The sequence below is a fragment of the Molothrus ater genome, unplaced genomic scaffold, assembly GCF_012460135.2.
Source record: "Molothrus ater isolate BHLD 08-10-18 breed brown headed cowbird unplaced genomic scaffold, BPBGC_Mater_1.1 matUn_MA207, whole genome shotgun sequence".
Taxonomy (NCBI): domain Eukaryota; kingdom Metazoa; phylum Chordata; class Aves; order Passeriformes; family Icteridae; genus Molothrus; species Molothrus ater.
The window spans coordinates 34,882-51,347 of NW_023416732.1; the positions used below are offsets into that span (position 1 = coordinate 34,882).

The 16,466-nt window shown below is 68.3% G+C and overlaps 2 protein-coding genes across 2 annotated transcripts; one reads left to right on the forward strand and one right to left on the reverse strand.

The window, feature by feature from the left end:
• Positions 1-5: 5 nt before the first annotated feature.
• On the reverse strand, positions 6-3,805 carry INPP1 (inositol polyphosphate-1-phosphatase; the record flags this gene model as incomplete). The annotated part of the gene is made up of 6 exons (XM_036405899.2): positions 3,794-3,805; positions 2,561-2,815; positions 2,416-2,476; positions 1,507-1,710; positions 928-1,102; positions 6-330 (listed from the first exon to the last, which is right to left on the reverse strand). Coding segments are annotated over exons 2-6 (969 nt in total), but the record flags the coding sequence as incomplete, so codon positions are not given.
• A 1,615-nt stretch (positions 3,806-5,420) lies between these two features.
• On the forward strand, positions 5,421-14,766 carry GDF11 (growth differentiation factor 11). Its single transcript, XM_036405905.1, is given in 4 exon segments — positions 5,421-5,486; positions 5,488-5,773; positions 12,541-12,914; positions 14,328-14,766. Coding segments are annotated over 4 exon segments (1,107 nt in total). The 3' UTR covers positions 14,709-14,766.
• The last annotated feature ends 1,700 nt before the right edge of the window (positions 14,767-16,466 follow it).

Below are 16,466 nucleotides of genomic sequence, written 5' to 3' on the forward strand. Positions count from 1 at the left end.
CCCCCCGCCCGCAGCGCCCCCGCCAAGGCCACCACGCCCCCGCCCAGGGCCCTGAGCACGGCGTGCGGGGCGCACGAGTCCCAGGCGAAGGTGGTGGCCTGCGACAGCACGAAGGCGTCCGCCAGCCCCAGCGCCACGCAGAGCAGTTTGTACCCGGCGCCGGCCGCGAAAAGGGGGGGACCCCCGCCCAGCGAGGCCAGGGCCCCCCGCACCGCCGCGCTCTCGGCCCGGCTCAGCACCACGCGGGGACGCGCACGGGGAACGGGAGGGGACAGCGAGCACAGGCGGGTGTCACCGTGAGCCACCCCCCAGTGGTAGCGACCCTGCCACCTGCGGGGAGAGAGCGAGGGGGGACACGGGGGGGAGATGGGGAGACGGGAGGGGGACAGTGCGGGGGGTGGGGACCCCGATATGGGGGGAATGGGGACCCTGGGGTGGGGGAAAGGGGGAGCTGGGACCCCCGATATGGGGGAATGGGGACCCCAGGGTGAGGGGATTGGGGACCCCAATATGGGGGGAATGGAGACCCTGATATGGGGGGAAATGGGGGATTGGGACCCCCGGGGTGGGGGGAATTGGGACCCCAGGATGGGGAGAATGGGGACCCTGGGGTGAGGGGAATGGGGGAATTGGGACCCCAAGATGGAGGGATTGGGGACCCTGGGGTGAGGGGAATGGGGACCCTAGGGTGGGGGATCAGGGGGGACAGGGACCCCGGGGCAAGGGGTGAATGGGGACCCCGGGATGGGGGGAAAGGGGACCCCAGGGTGAGGGGACTGGGGCAGTTGGAACCCCGGGGCGAAGGTCAGGGGTGCCAGTGATGCTGAGGGGTGGGGGACAGGGTGCCAGGGACCCCCAGGGCTGTCAGGGCTGCAGGCTCAGGGTCCCAGGGGTGCCGGGGGTCCCGGCTGCGGGCCCTGGCCCTACCTGTGGCTCTGGGGGTCCCTCTGGTAGAAGGGCTCGTTGATGACCCCCAGCACGGGGACCCCGCTGTGGCGCTCGAAGGCCCCCACGAGCACCAGGGCCGAGCGCAGCCCCCCGGGGGCGACGCCGTCGACGGCGGCCACGTCCTCGCGCCCCCCGATGAACTCGTTGGTGGAGTCTGGGGGTGCCAGGGGGTCTGGGGGTGCCAGCCTGGCCTGGCCCTGGCCCCGTCCCTGGCCCTGTTTGTGTCCCCTCCATCCCATCCCATCAACCCCATCCTGTCCCTGTCCCTGTCCCCATTCCACTCCACAGTTCCTGTCCCCATCCCTGTCCCTGTTTCTGTTCCCGTCCCATCCCATCCGGGTCCCATCCCCTGCCCTTGTCCCCATCCCTGTCCCCGTCCCCATCTCCATCCCACCCCACAACATTCCCCGTCCCTGTTTCTGTTTCTGTCCCCTCCATCCCATCCCATCAACCCCATCCTGTCCCCATCCTTGTCCCCATCGCCATCCTTGTCCCTGTCCCCATCCCCACCCCTGTCCCCACCCCAGTCCCCACCCCTGTCCCACCCCATCCCCTCACCAATGGGGTCTATCCAGATCCCCAGGTCCCCTGGGGACACTCCTGGGTCGATGCCATCCAGCTCCGTGTCCCCAAGTGTCACCTCCTGGTGCACGGCCTCTGCCAGCAGCTCGGCCGCCCTCGTGTGCTCGGGGCCCAGCACGGCCACCAGCAGGGCCACCGTGTCCCCCGGGGTGGCACCGACCCGCACTGTCACCGTGCCACCTGCCAGGACCCCAAATCACACAGGGACATGGCACAGGGACACCTGGGGTGGCACTGACCCGCACTGTCACCGTGCCACCTGCCGGGACCCCAAATCACACAGGGACATGGCACCGTGTCCCCCGGGGTGGCACCGACCCGCACTGTCACCGTGCCACCTGCCAGGACCCCAAATCACACAGGGACATGGCACAGGGACACCTGGGGTGGCACTGACCCGCACTGTCACCGTGCCACCTGCCAGGGACCCCAAATCACACAGGGACGTGGCACAGGGACACCTGGGGTGGCACCGACCCGCACTGTCACCGTGCCACCTGCCAGGGACCCCAAATCACACAGGGACATGGCACAGGGACACCTGGGGTGGCACTGACCCGCACTGTCACCATGCCACCTGCCAGGGACCCCAAATCACACAGGGACACCCAACTCAGCCATGGGAATGTGGGGACATGAGGACATGGGGACATGAGGACATTGGGACATGGGGACATTGGGACTTGGGGACTCCCTCCCTCCCTCCCTCCCTCCCTCCTCAGCCTTGGCCCCACATCCCCACGTGTGTTCCCTCTGTGTCCCCACCCTGCTGTCCCCACAGATGTCCCGACCCCGCTGTCCCTACTCAGTCCCCACTGTCCCCACACTGTCCCCACACTGCCCTCCCTGTCCCCTGTCCCCTCTGTCCCCTCTGTCCCCGCTCACCGTGCGCGTCCCTGAACTCGCTGCTCTCCTCGCCGTGGATGTGTCCCCGGAGCTCGGGGAACTGCGGCGACACCGGGGGGGGGTGGCTCAGGGGACAGCCCGGGAGGTGCCACCCTCCCCCGGGCCACCCTCGGGCTGTCCCCACCTGTGTCCCCAGGTCGTGTTTGATGAGCTCCTGGATCAGGACATCCGCCAGGGTCTTGAAGTCGCGCTGGAAGCGGGCGCTGCGCTCCGGGCCCGTCTTCTCGGCCACCAGGAGCCGGAACAGCGGCTCCTCCGCCCGGCAGCGCCGCGCCACCTCCGCCGCCTTCTGCGACACCGCCACCAGCGCCGGCAGCAGCCCCGCCATGGCCGCGACACCGCCGCGACACGGCCGCGACACCCGCGACACCCGCGACACCTGGCGGGGGCAGCCGCGGGGTCAGGGGCGCGCTCGGGAAGGGTCCGGAGTGACCCCGAATAATGGGGACAGGGGGACATTGGGGACATGGAGAGTGGGAGTTTGGGGACACAGGGATGTGGGGACACAGGGATGTGGGGACAGGGGGACATTGGGGACATGGAGAGTGGGAGTTTGGGGACACGGGGATGTGGGGACAGGGGGACACTGGGGACATGGAGAGTGGAAGTTTGGGGACACAGGGATGTGGGGACAGGGGGACATTGGGGACATGGAGAGTGGGAGTTTGGGGACACGGGGATGTGGGGACAGGGGGACATTGGGGACATGGAGAGTGGGAGTTTGGGGACACGGGGATGTGGGGACAGGGGGACAGGGGGACATGGAGAGTGGGAGTTTGGGGACACGGGGATGTGGGGACCTTGACATGGGGATGTGAGGACATGGGGACAGGGGGACAGGGGGACACAGGGGTCTGGGGCCACGGGCACAGGGGGACATGGACAGTGGGATTTTGGGGACACTGGGACGTGGGGATTTGGGGACAGCAGGATGTGGGGACACTGACATGCAGATGTGAGGACACGGGGGACACGGGGGACAGGGCGGTGATGCGCACGTGGGCACAAGGGGACGCGGGGACAGGGTGCCACGGGGGTGTGGGGACATGGGCACGTGGGGACACAAAGGCGGCCCCGGCGCTGTGGCCGCGGGGACACGCGGCTGTCCCCAAGTGTCCCCGCGGGGGGGTGGCGCTGTCCCGCTCGGGCCGGGGGGGTCCCCGCTGTCCCCCCGGAAGGCTCAGAGCGACGCGGCCGCTCCGGAACGGACCCGAAACGGCCCCAATTTCCCCTCCCCCCGCCACCCCCGCACCGCGACCCCCCCCCCAAGGCCGCGTCCCCACCCCTGGGGACACCGCGGGGACCCCGGGGGACCCTGGGGGACCCTGGGCCCGCCCCTCGCCCGCGCCGCCGTTACCGGGGCCGCTGACAGCTCCAGCCCGGGGGCGGGGCCGGGGCCGCGTCACAGCCGCGCTTAACCCGCTCGGTGCCGCGGCCCCGCGCGCCGGGGTCACCGCGGAGCGCGGGGACACGGGCGGGGAGGGGACAAAGCGGGAGGCGACAGCGCCGGGACTGTGACAGCGGTGACACCGCGGCGGTGGCGGTGTCGGGGGTCCCGTGTCGCTGTCGCGTGTCCCCAAAGCGCCCCCGCTGCAGTTCCCGCCCCGGCCGCACGGGGGAGCGCTGCCCGCGGGTCTGCGGCACCGCCACCGACCCCGCCGGGACCGGGGGGGGGCAACGGGGCCGCTCCCCACCCCCCCAAAACCCAAAACCCAAAACCCAAAACCCACCGGGACCCCCCCCCCCAGAGCCCCCCGGTGGGATTTCCCCTCTCCATGGTTCTGATGGGGCGGGCACCGGGTAAAGGGGGGGGGTCCCCGGTCAGCCGGGGGTCCCCGCGGTGATCGCAGGGCCGGGGTCCCCTCGTTTCTCCGCTGGCTCCTCCTGTGCCCCCGCCGAGCGTCCCCGCCTTGGGGGCGGGAGCCCCGTGAGCCCCGGGGGTCCCGGTGCGCCCCGGGCCGCGCTGGGGTCTCCGTGTCCCCCATGGGGCGGTGCTCCCGCGGCGCTTCCCGGTGCCGGGATGCTCCACACCGGGCACTTTTGCACCCCCTCCCCAGAATTTCAGCCCCTCCGGGGGTCTCCGAGCCCCCCAGTCCCAGCCGGGCACCCCCAGACCGGGCTCCGCCGCTCCCGGTCCCTCCTGGGACCTCCCGGTGCTCCCGCAGCGCTTCCCGGTGCCGGGATGCTCCACACCGGGCACTTTTACCCGGTCCCCATCCCCTGGCGCCCCCCGGGGGTCTCCGAGCCCCCCAACCCCCGGTCGGGCACCCCCAGACCGGGCTCCACCTCTCCCGGTCCCTCCCGGGCGCTCCGGTGGCGGAGCCCGTGCCCGGTTCCAGCGGGGCCGGCCCGGGGGGGCTCGGGGGCTGCCGGGGCTCTCGGGGGGCAGCCCGGGGGTCTCGGGGGGGCCGCACTTGCCGGGCTCGCGTCCATCCCCGCCGCGCTCGCCGGGAGCCGGGGCCGCCCCCGGGCCGCCCCCCCCGAGCCCGAGCCGAGGGGCGGGCGGGGGGTGCCCGAGCGCACCGGGCGGCGGCGGGGCCGTTCCCGGGGCTCGGGGGGCCGGCGGCGGCTGGTGCCAAGCCCCTGCCAGAACCTCTTTTGTGCGCCCGCAGCCAATCAAGGCCGCTGACGACACACTTCTCTTGGGGTATAAAACCCCGGGGCCGCCGCTGCCGCCGCTTTTTTTCATCCCCCCCCCCCCTTCGGCCCCCCCCGGGGCTTCCCCGCCCCCGCCGCCGTTACCGCCTTCCCCCCCCTTGCGCGCTGCGGTGGAAGCGGGGCGGGGGGGCGGCCCGGTGGGGAAGGGTTTGCTTCTTTTATTTTTATTTATTTTATTTTATTTTTTAATTTTTTTTTTTTAATCCCCTCCCTCTTGTTTCTCTTTTCTTTTTTTTTTTTTTGTTTTTTTGTTTTGTGGGGTTTTTTTTCCACCCCCTCACCCCCCCCTGCAGCCCCCGATGTATTTTTTGCTGTCCCCCCCCGGCATGGCCCCGCTGTGGTGGCTGCTGGGCTCGCTGGTGGCCGCGGTGGCGGGGGGGGGGGTCGGTGGAGCAGCCCCCCGCCTCCGAGCCCGCCTGCCCCGTGTGCCTGTGGCGGCGGCAGAGCAAAGAGCTGCGCCTGGAGAGCATCAAGTCGCAGATCCTGAGCAAGCTGCGGCTGAAGGAAGCGCCCAACATCACCCGGGAGGTGGTGAAGCAGCTGCTGCCCAAGGCCCCCCCGCTCCAGCAGCTCCTGGACCTCCACGACTTCCAGGGGGACTCGCTGCAGCACGACGAGTACCTGGAGGAGGACGAGTACCACGCCACCACCGAGACCGTCATCAGCATGGCCCAGGAAAGTCAGTGCCGCCCTTTGTTCCGCTGCAAACTTCGCCGCAGGACTCCCCCCCACCCCCCCTCCCCGCCACCGGCCCCCCAGCCCCGGCCCGGACCCCCCCCCTCCGCTCGGCTCCGCTCCCGCTCCCCCGCTGCCCTCCCCGCTACTCGGCACCGCTGTCCCCGCGGGGCGCCCCGTCCTCCCCGAGCCCCCCCCGGCGCTCCCCGAGTCCCTCCCGGGGCTCCCCGAGTCCTCTCGGGGGTCCCTGAGCCTCCCCCGGGGGTCCCTGGGTCCCTCTCGGGGGTCCCCGCGCCCCTCCGAGCCCTTCAGGTCCCCCCCGGTCCGTGCGGGTCCCGCGGGGCCGCTTCGTGTGCGCGGGGACGGGGACAAGGAGGGGACAAGGAGGGGACAGCGCCGGGAACTGGGAGAGGGCACCGGGACTGGGAGAGGGGCCCCGTGCTGGGGAGCGGAGCCGGCACTGGGGACTGGGACTGGGGACAGGCTGGTGACACTGGGGAGGTGGCACTGGGGACTGGGACTGGGGACAGGCTGGTGACACCGGGGAGGTGGCACTGGGGACTGGGAGCTGGGACTGAAACCTCAGGTCTGGGATCTGGCCCTGAGCACTGGGAGTTGGTACCAGGGACAGGAGACTGGGAACTGGGACTGGGGACTGGGAGGTGGCACTGGGAGCTGGGACTGGGGACCAGGAGCTGGGACTCCGAACTGGGGACAGAGGACTGGGAACTGGGACTGGGACTGGGACTGGGGTCTGGGAGCTGGTCCTGAGTGCTGGGAGTTGTTACTGGGAGCTGGGACTGGGGACTGGGAGCTGGCACTGGGGACTGGGACTGGAGCTGGGACCAGGAACTGGGAACTGAGACTGGGAACTTGGACTGGGAGGACACTGGGGACTGGGACTGAGAGTGGGACAGGGACTGGGAACTGGAACTGGGGACTGGGAGGACATTGGGGAGTGGGGACTGGGGACTGGGACTGAGACTGGGACTGGGGACTGAGACTGGGAACTGGGATTAGGATTGGGACTGGGAGCTAGGACTGGGAACTGGGACTGGAACTGGGGACTGGGACTGGGGACTGAGAAAGGGCACTGGGGACTGGGAGCTCAGACTGGAACTGGGGACTGGGAACTGGGACTGGGGACTGAGGACAGACACTGGGAACTGGGACTGGGAGGACACTGGAGAGCGTCCTCCCAGTCTGGGGACTGGGCACTGAGACTGGGATCTGGGACTGGGAACTGAGACAGGGCACTGGGGACTGGGAGCTCAGACTGGAACTGGGGACTGGGGACTGGGAACTGGGACTGGGAACTGGGAGCTGAGACTGGGACTGGGAGCAGGGACTGGAATCTGGGTGCGAGGACTGGGACTGGGAACTGGGGACTGAGACTGGAACTGGGACTGGGAACTGGGAGCTGAGAGTGGGGACTGGGAGCAGGGACTGGGAGTTGGCAGCAGGGACCGGGAGCGTGCTGGGAGCTGGCACTGGGGACCTGGGCAGTGTCACCGGGCACTGGGGACCTGGGCGCTGTCACCAGGCACTGTCACCGCTCAGCAGCGCCACTGGGCACTGGGAGCAAACTGGGGACACGGGGCAGGTGGCACGGTGACCTGGGTGACAGCAGGGTGACAATAGGGCAGCAGGGTGACAGCAAGGCGACAAACAGGGTGGCAGTAAAGTGACAAACAGGCTGACAAACAGGGTGGCAGCAGGATGACAAACAGGGTGACAAACAGGGTGGCAGCAGGGTGACAGCAGGGTGATACCAGGGTGACAAACAGGGTGACAGCAGGGTGATGGTGACATCAGGGTGACAAACAGGGTAGCAGGGTGACACCAGGGTGACATCAGGGTCACACCGGGGTGACAGCAGGGTGACGGTGAGGCCACAGCAGGGTGACAGCAGGGTGAGGGTGACAGCAGGGTGAGAGTGATGGCAGGGTGACAAACAGGGTGACGGTGACAAACAGGGTGGCAGCAGGGTGACAGACAGGGTGAGGGTGACAGCAGGGTGACGGTGACAGCAGGGTGAGGGTGACAGCAGGGTGATAGACAGGGTGACAGCAGGGTGACAAACAGGGTGAGGGTGACAGCAGGGTGAGAGTGACAGCAGGGTGATGGTGACAGCAGGGTGACAAACAGGGTGACAGTGACAAACAGGGTGGCAGCAGGGTGACAGACAGGGTGAGGGTGACAGCAGGGTGACAGCAGGGTGACAGCAGGGTGACGGTGACAAACAGGGTGACGGTGATAGCAGGGTGACGGTGACGGCAGGGTGGCAGCAGGGTGACAAACAGGGTGACGGTGACAAACAGGGTGACGGTGACAGCAGGGTGGCAGCAGGGTGACGGTGACAAACAGGGTGACGGTGACAGCAGGGTGACAAACAGGGTGACGGTGACAAACAGGGTGACAGCAGGGTGACGGTGACAAACAGGGTGATGGTGACAAACAGGGTGACGGTGACAGCAGGGTGGCAGCAGGGCCCTGCTGGGGCCAGGCCAGCGCAGCCGGGGGTCCCGGGAGGGGACGCGGGGACTCGGCCGCGCCGGGCTCGGCTCCGCCCCCTCCGTGCCTCAGTTTCCCCCGGGATTTCTCCACCTGCTCCCGGCGGGGGGGGCAGCGGAAGGGAGGGAGGTGTGAGGCGCTGCCGCCCCCTCCCCGAATTTCCTTCCCAGGCATTAAATGCACTCGGGCGGCTTTGAAATTTTATTACCCATAAAATTGACGACACGCTGGGGTTTTCCTCCCCGGGCCTCGGGGCCCCCCCCTCCCCGCCCCTTTGGCAGCTCGGGGGCCCCCCAAAATAAAGGACAGAGCCCCCTCCCCTCCCTCGGGGGTCCCGCGGGCCCGGATGCGCCCCGGGAAGGGGAGGGAAATGGGGGGGGGGGGCTTCTCTCCGTTATTATTTTGATTTTTTTTTCTTTTTTTTTTCCCCCCCGTCTCCGCTCCTCGCCCCCCCCCGGGCAATCGTGGGGTTTTTATGGTTCCTGAACAGAAGGAGGGGAAGGCGCTTTATGGGCCATAAAGCTCTCGGGTTCCCCCCAGCCCCTCCCGGCGCCGCGAGGGTTAATTGGCTCCGACCCCCCCCCCCCCCACCACCCCGAGGGGCCACCCGTGACCCCCGCGACCCCCGGGGATGGGGGGGGAGCTTAATGAGGCCCCTTTGGGGGGGGGGTCCGGGGGGAGCCGCTCAAGGTCAGCGAGACGAGGGGACAGCGACACAAGGACAGAGGGACGGACATGGGGACACAGGGACGGACGTGGGGACAGTGACACAAGGACAGAGGGGACACAGGGATGGACGTGGGGACATGGGGATGGACATGGGGACAGCGACACAAGGACAGAGGGACGGACACGGGGACACAGGGACGGACGTGGGGACAGTGACACAAGGACAGAGGGGACACAGGGATGGACGTGGGGACATGGGGATGGACATGGGGACAGTGACACAAGGACAGAGGGACGGACATGGGGACACAGGGACGGACGTGGGGACAGCGACACAAGGACAGAGGGGACACAGGGATGGACGTGGGGACATGGGGATGGACATGGGGACAGTGACACAAGGACAGAGGGGACACAGGGATGGACACGGGGACAGCGACACAAGGACACAGGGACAGACGCAGGGACACAGGGACAGACGTGGGGACACAGGGACGGACACTGGGACAGCGACACAAGGACACAGGGACGGACGCGGGGACACAGGGACAGACATGGGGACACAAGGACGGACGTGGGGACAGCGACACAAGGACAGAGGGATGGACACAGGGACACGAGGACAGACGCGAGGACACAAGGACGGACGTGGGGACAGTGACACAAGGACACAGGGATGGACGCAGGGACACGGGGACGGACATGGGGACACAGGGACAGACGTGGGGACACAGGGACGGACGCAGGGACACAGGGACGGACGCGGGGACACAGGGACGGATGCAGGGACACAGGGACAGACGCGGGGACACAAGGACAGACGCAGGGACACAGGGACGGACACGGGGACACGGGGACAGACGCGGGGACACAGGGACGGACGCAGGGACACGGGGACAGACACGGGGACACAAGGACGGACACAGGGACACAGGGACGGACGTGGGGACACAGGGACAGACGCGGGGACACAGGGACAGACGCGGGGACACGGGGACAGATGCGGGGACACAGGGACAGACGCAGGGACACGGGGACGGACGCGGGGACACAGGGACAGACGCAGGGACACAGGGACAGACACAGGGACACGGGGACGGACGCGGGGACACGGGGACAGACGCGGGGACACAAGGACAGACGCAGGGACACAGGGACAGACGCAGGGACAGAGGGACAGACGTGGGGACACAGGGACGGATGTGCGGACAGCGACACAAGGACACAGGGACGGACGCGGGGACACGGGGACAGACGCAGGGACAGCACCGAGCACCTCGTGGGGGGGTGGGGGGCGCGGGCGGCGCTCGGGGGGCCCCGAATGCGGGAACAAAGAGCGGGGGGGGGTCCGGGGGCCGCCCCCGCCCCGCGCGGGCCCAGCTGTGCCCGGTGTCCCGGTAACCTTTATCCTTTATCCCCCGTTGCCACGGAGACCGCAGGAGCATCCCGGCACCGCCCCCCGCCCCCGCCGGACCCCCCCGGGATGGGCAGCGAGACCCCCGGGACAGAGGGGTCACCAAAGAGGGGCCTTGGTGGCTCTGGAGCCCCCAGATTCCCACCTGGAGACCCCAAAAATCCCCACCTGGAGCCCCCCCCAGATTCCCACCTGGAGCCCCCAAAAATCCCCACCTGGAGCCCCCCCCCCAGATTCCCACCTGGAGCCCCCAAAAATTCCCACCTGGAGCCCCCAAATCCTCACCTGGAACCCCCAAATTCCCACCTGGAGCCACCCCAGATCGTCACCTGGATACCCCCAAATCCCCACCTGGAACCCCCAAATCCTCACCTGGAACCCCCTAGTCCCCACCTGGAGCCCCCAAATCCCCACCTGGAGACCCCAAAAATCCCCACCTGGAACCCCCCCAAATTCCCACCTGGAGACCCCAAAAATTCCCATCTGGAACCCCCCCAAATTCCCACCTGGAGACCCAAAAATTCCCACCCGGAGCCCCCAAATCCCCACCTGGAACCCCCAAATCCCCACCTGAACTCCCCTAATCCCCACCTGGAACCCCCCAGGTCCCCCCAGCACCCACCGGCCCCGCACCCCCGGTTGTCAAACTCCCCCCGTCCCCCAGCCCCATTTGGGGGGTCCCCGCCGCCCCCCCCAGCCCCATTTGGGGGGTCCCCGCCGCCCCCCCCAGCCCCATTTGCGACATTCCCGGTGTCGCGACCCCCGCGGGGCCGGCGCACAAATGGCCCCGGCTGCAGCTGGGCGCGATTAAACCTGACCGGGGCGGGGGGGGCAAATTCCCACCTCAATTCGACCCAGATGTGGGGCCGGGCCGGGGGGGGGAACCCCCGGAGCCGGGGGATGCTCGGGGGGACCCCCGGAGTGGGGCTGGGGGTGCCCAGAGGGCGGTTTGGGGGTCCCAGAGAGGGGTTCAGGGGTCCTGGTGCAGGTCTGGGGGATCCCCGGGAGGCTCTCGGGTCCCAGGATGTGGCTCGGGGGTCTCAGGGGTCCCAGAGAGGGGTTCAGGGGGGGCCCCAGAGTGGTGCTGGGGGGTCCCAGAGGGGGTCTTGGGTCTCAGAGTGTGGCTCAAGGGTCCCAGAGTGCGGTTTGGGGGTCCTAGAGAGGGGTTCAGGAGTCCCATCATGGGGCTCCGGGGTCCTGGTGCAGGTCTGGGGGATTCCCAGGAGGGTCTTGAGTGCAGCTCGGGGGTCCCAGAAAGGGGCTCAGGGATCCTGGAGAGGGTCTGGGGGATCCCGAGTGGGTCTGGGGGATCCCTGAGTGGGTCTGGGGGATCCCCGAGTGGGTCTCAGGTCTCAGTGCGGGGCCAGGGGGGATCCCAGAGTGCGGCTCCGGGGTCCCGGAGTGGCTCTGGGGGATCCCTGAGAGGGTCTCGAGTCCCTGAGCGAGGATTGGGGGTCCCAGAGAGGGGCTCGGGGGTCCCGGAGTGGCTCTGGGGGGTCTCTGGTCCCGGTGCAGGTCTGGGGAATCCCCAGGAGGGACCTCAGGGACCCCCGGTCTGGGTCTGAGGGATCCCTGAGAGGCTCTGGGGTCCCGGTGTGGGGCCGGGGTGATCCCGCAGCGAGTCCCGCCTGTCCCAATGTGTGGTTTGGGGGCTCCCAACCCCATCCCTGACCCCTCCTCGAGTCCCACCTGTCCCAGTGTGTGGTTTGGGGGCTCTCAAGCCCACCCTGACGCCTCCTGACCCCACAGCAAGTCCTGCCTGTCCTGGTGTGCAGTTTAGGGGTTCCCAAGCCCATCGCTGACCCCTCCTCTCCCTCCTCGAGTCCCGCCCGTCCCAGTGCACGATTTGTGGGGTCCCACCAGGGGTCCCAAGGCCATCCCTGACCCCTCCTCTCCCTCCTAACCCCACAGCGAGTCCCGCCTGTCCCAATGTGTGGTTTGAGGGCTCCCAATCCCACCCCTGACCCCTCCTCGAGTCCCGCCTGTCCCAGTGCGCGCTTTGGGGGCTCCCAAGCCCATCCCTGATCCATCTTCGAGTCCCGGCTCTCCTGGTGCACGGTTTGGAGGTTCCCAAGCCCATCCCTGACCCATCTTCGAGTCCTGCCTGTCCCAGTGGCCGCTTTGGGGGCTCCCAAGCCCATCCCTGACCCCTCCTCTCCCTCCTGACCCCGCAGCCGACCCGGTGGTGCAGATCGAGGGCAACCCGCACTGCTGCTTCTTCAACTTCAGCCCCAAGATCATGTTCACCAAGGTGGTGAAGGCGCAGCTCTGGGTGTACCTGCGGCCGGTGCAGCACACCTCCACCGTGTACCTGCAGATCCTGCGCCTCAAGCCCGTCACGGACGAGGGCAGCCGCCACATCCGCATCCGCTCGCTCAAGATCGAGCTCAACTCGCGCGCCGGCCACTGGCAGAGCATCGACTTCAAGCACGTCCTGCAGAACTGGTTCAAGCAGCCCCACAACAATTGGGGCATCGAGATCAACGCCTTCGACCCCAACGGCAACGACCTGGCGGTCACCTCGCTGGGACCCGGCGCCGAGGGGCTGGTGGGTGGCACTGCCGGGGGGGCACGGGGTGTCCCCAAAGGGGCTGGTGGGTGGCACTGACCCCAGATTTGGGGTGTCCCCAAAGGGGCTGGTGGGTGGCACTGACCCCAGATTTGGGGTGTCCCCAAAGGGGCTGGTGGGTGGCACTGACCCCAGATTTGGGGTGTCCCCAAAGGGGCTGGTGGGTGGCATTGCCAGGGGGGCACAGGGTGTCCTCAGAGGGGCTGGTGGGTGGCACTGGCACTGCCAGGGGGGCACAGGGTGTCCCCAGAGGGGCACTGGATGGGTGGCACTGCCCCCAGATTTGGGGTGTCCCCAGAGGATTGGGGGGTGGCACTGCCCAGGGGGACACAGGGGGGTTTGGGGTGTCCCCAGAGGGGTGGTGGCAGTTTGGGAACGATGATCACAGGCTGTGGGGACAGTGACAGTTCTGCGGGGCTGGGGACACCTCGATAGACTGATGGCAGCTCCATGGCGCTGGTGGCAGCTCTGTGGGGACACTGCCACCTCCACGGGGCTGGTGGCACCTCCAGGCAAAGCGCAGCCAGGCCGGGTGGAGCAGTGTGCAGCGGGGTTGCTGTGTCACCATTGTCCTCACCATTGTCCCCTGTGTCCCCTCCCCACTGTCCTGTATCCCTCACCGCCGTCCCCTCATCACTGTCCCCTGTGTCCCCTCATGTCTGTCCCCTCACCGCTGTCCCCTCACATCTGTGTCCTCACCCCTGTCCCTGTCCCCTCACTGCTGTCCCCTCCCTGTTGTCCCCTGTGTCCCCTCCTGGCTGTCCCTGTCCCCTCACCCCTGTCCTCTGTGTCGCTTCCTGGCTGTCCTTGTTCCCTCCTGGCTGTCCCCATCCCCTCCCTGCTGTCCCCTGTGTCCCCTCACCCCTGTCCATGTCCCCTCATGGTTGTCCCTGTCCCCTCACCCCTGTCCCCTCCTCGCTGTCCCCATGTCCCCTCGCCCCTGTCCGTGTCCTCTCACGTCTGTCCCCTCCTGGCTGTTCCCCCGTCCCCTCCTGGCCATTGCTGTCCCCTCACCCCTGTCCCTGTCCCCTCCTTGCTGTCCCCTCACCCCTGTCCATGTCCCCTCCTGGCTGTCCCTGTCCCCTCCTCGCTCTGTCCATGTCCCCTCGCCCCTGTCCGTGTCCCCTCACATCTGTCCCCTCACCCCTGTCCATGTCCCCTCCTTGCTGTCCCCTCCTGGCTGTCCCCTCGCCCTGTCCCTGTCCCCTCCTGGCTCTGTCCCTGTCCCCTCGCTCTGTCCCTGTCCCCTCGCCCTGTCCGTGTCCCCTCCTCGCTCTGTCCCTCTCCCCTCGCTCTGTCCGTGTCCCCTCCTCGCTCTGTCCCTGTCCCCTCGCTCTGTCCCTCTCCCCTCGCTCTGTCCGTGTCCCCTCCCGGCTGTGTCCCTGTCCCCAGCACCCCTTCATGGAGCTGCGCGTCCTGGAGAACAACAAGCGCTCTCGGCGGAACCTGGGGCTGGACTGCGACGAGCACTCCACGGAGTCGCGCTGCTGCCGCTACCCGCTCACCGTGGACTTCGAGGCGTTCGGCTGGGACTGGATCATCGCCCCCAAGCGCTACAAGGCCAACTACTGCTCGGGCCAGTGCGAGTACATGTTCATGCAGAAGTACCCGCACACGCACCTGGTGCAGCAGGCGAACCCGCGCGGCTCGGCCGGGCCCTGCTGCACGCCCACCAAGATGTCCCCCATCAACATGCTCTACTTCAACGACAAGCAGCAGATCATCTACGGCAAGATCCCCGGCATGGTCGTGGATCGCTGCGGCTGCTCCTAGAGCCGCCCTGCCTCCCTCCTGCCCCGCCTGCCTCTCCCCCATCCCAGCGAGCCCCCGCTGCCCCCCGCGGGCTCCTCAGCATTTTTTCCGCTCTTTTTTCTTTTTTTTTTTTTTGCTTTTTTTTTTTTGCTTTTTTTTTTGATTTTTTGTTGTTTTTTGTTGTTGGTTCGGGGCGGGGCGGGAAGCGCAAAGTGACAAAGGCCAAGCGTTGAAATCGGTTTGGATGGTGGAGGAGAGAGAGAAGGAGGAGGAGGAGGAGGAGGTGGAGGAGGAGGAGGAGGAGGAGGAGGAGGAGGAGGAGGAGAACCGCACGGAGCAGCGACCCCGCGATCCCACGCGCATTGTGCAATAAAAGCGACCGGACGGAGAAGGGAAAGGGGGGGGGGGGGACCCCAGGCCGCGGTGGCGACACGGGGACACCGCGGGGACACGGCCCCAGCGGGGAGAGCAGCAGCACGACGAGGACGACGAGGAGGAGGAGGAGGAGGAGGAAGAGCGAGCGCACCCCGCGTCTCCCCGTGCTCCTGGAGCGGCGCTGGGGACACCGCTGGTGACACCGCTGGTGACACCGAAGGGGGGTGACCCCGGACCTCGCTGCGGCCCCGCGGGACCCCCGGCACCGGGAGGAATCCGCCTCCCTTCTTTAATTTATTTATTTATTAATCGCCCTCCCGGCCGGCGCTCGCCCCGCTCCTTCCCCTCGCAGCCGGGCCCGGCTCCGGAGGGGCCGCTCCAGCCCCGGAGAGCCCCGGGGAGCCCCGGGCAAGGGCGGCCGGAGGGGCCGGAGCCTCGGGCCGGGCTTTGCCTCCAGCCCTGGCACCGGCCCCGGGGCCGCGCGGCTCCGCCGGGGGGTGAGGGCGGCCCGGGGGTCACCCGGAGGCGACACCAGAATTGTTGGGAGGCTCCGGCTGGGGCCGAAATTCCGCTTACGCCGCACATTCGCCTCGCGCTGCCCTCGGAGGGTTTTGCTTTTTTTTTGGTTTTTGGTTTTTTTTTTGTTATTTTTTTGGTTTTTGGGGTTTTTTTTTTTGTTTTTTCTTTTCCTGTTGTTTGTGTTTGTTTCACGTGAGAACGAACCCCCCCCCAACCTCCCCGCGCGTCTCCGCCGCGGCTCCCGCGCTTCCCTCTCGGCCCCGAGCGCTGCGGCCGCGGCCGGAGGAGGCTCCGGGAATGCGGAGAAGCCCCCGCAGCCCCCGCGGCCCCCCCAGCACTTAAACCCGGGAGCCGCAGCGAGGGGGACGCGGCCCCGGCCCGGGGGGCTCCGGCCGGCCCCGCAGCCGCGCAGCACTTAGGGGGACACCGGGGCCACTCGGGGTCTTTAGCACTTGTCGCCGGCTCCGCCACAGCCCCGCCGAGCCCCGCAGCGCTCACGGGGCCCAGGGACCCCCCCACACCCCACCCCGGACCCCCCCTCCCACCCCCGGACCCCCCCATCCTGGCGCCGCAGCACTTAAGGGGCCCCTCGTGCCAGGCCGGTGTCACCGCCCGGTGTCACCGCCCGGTGTCACCGCCCGGGGATGGCACCGCCGGGGATGGCACCGCCCGGGGATGGCACACCGGTGTCCCGCCTGGTGGCGCCGGCGGGGGCCGGGGCGAGGGGACGGGGATGGGGACAGCCAGGAAGGGGAGGGGGAGAGGTCCCGCAGCCCCCCCTGAGCCCCCAGAAAGGGGCAGAGCCCGGCCCGGTGGCCGCAAAGCCTCTCGTGGTGGTCACAGCCCCTCGTGGTGGTCACAGCCCCTCATGGGGACCTCCAGCCC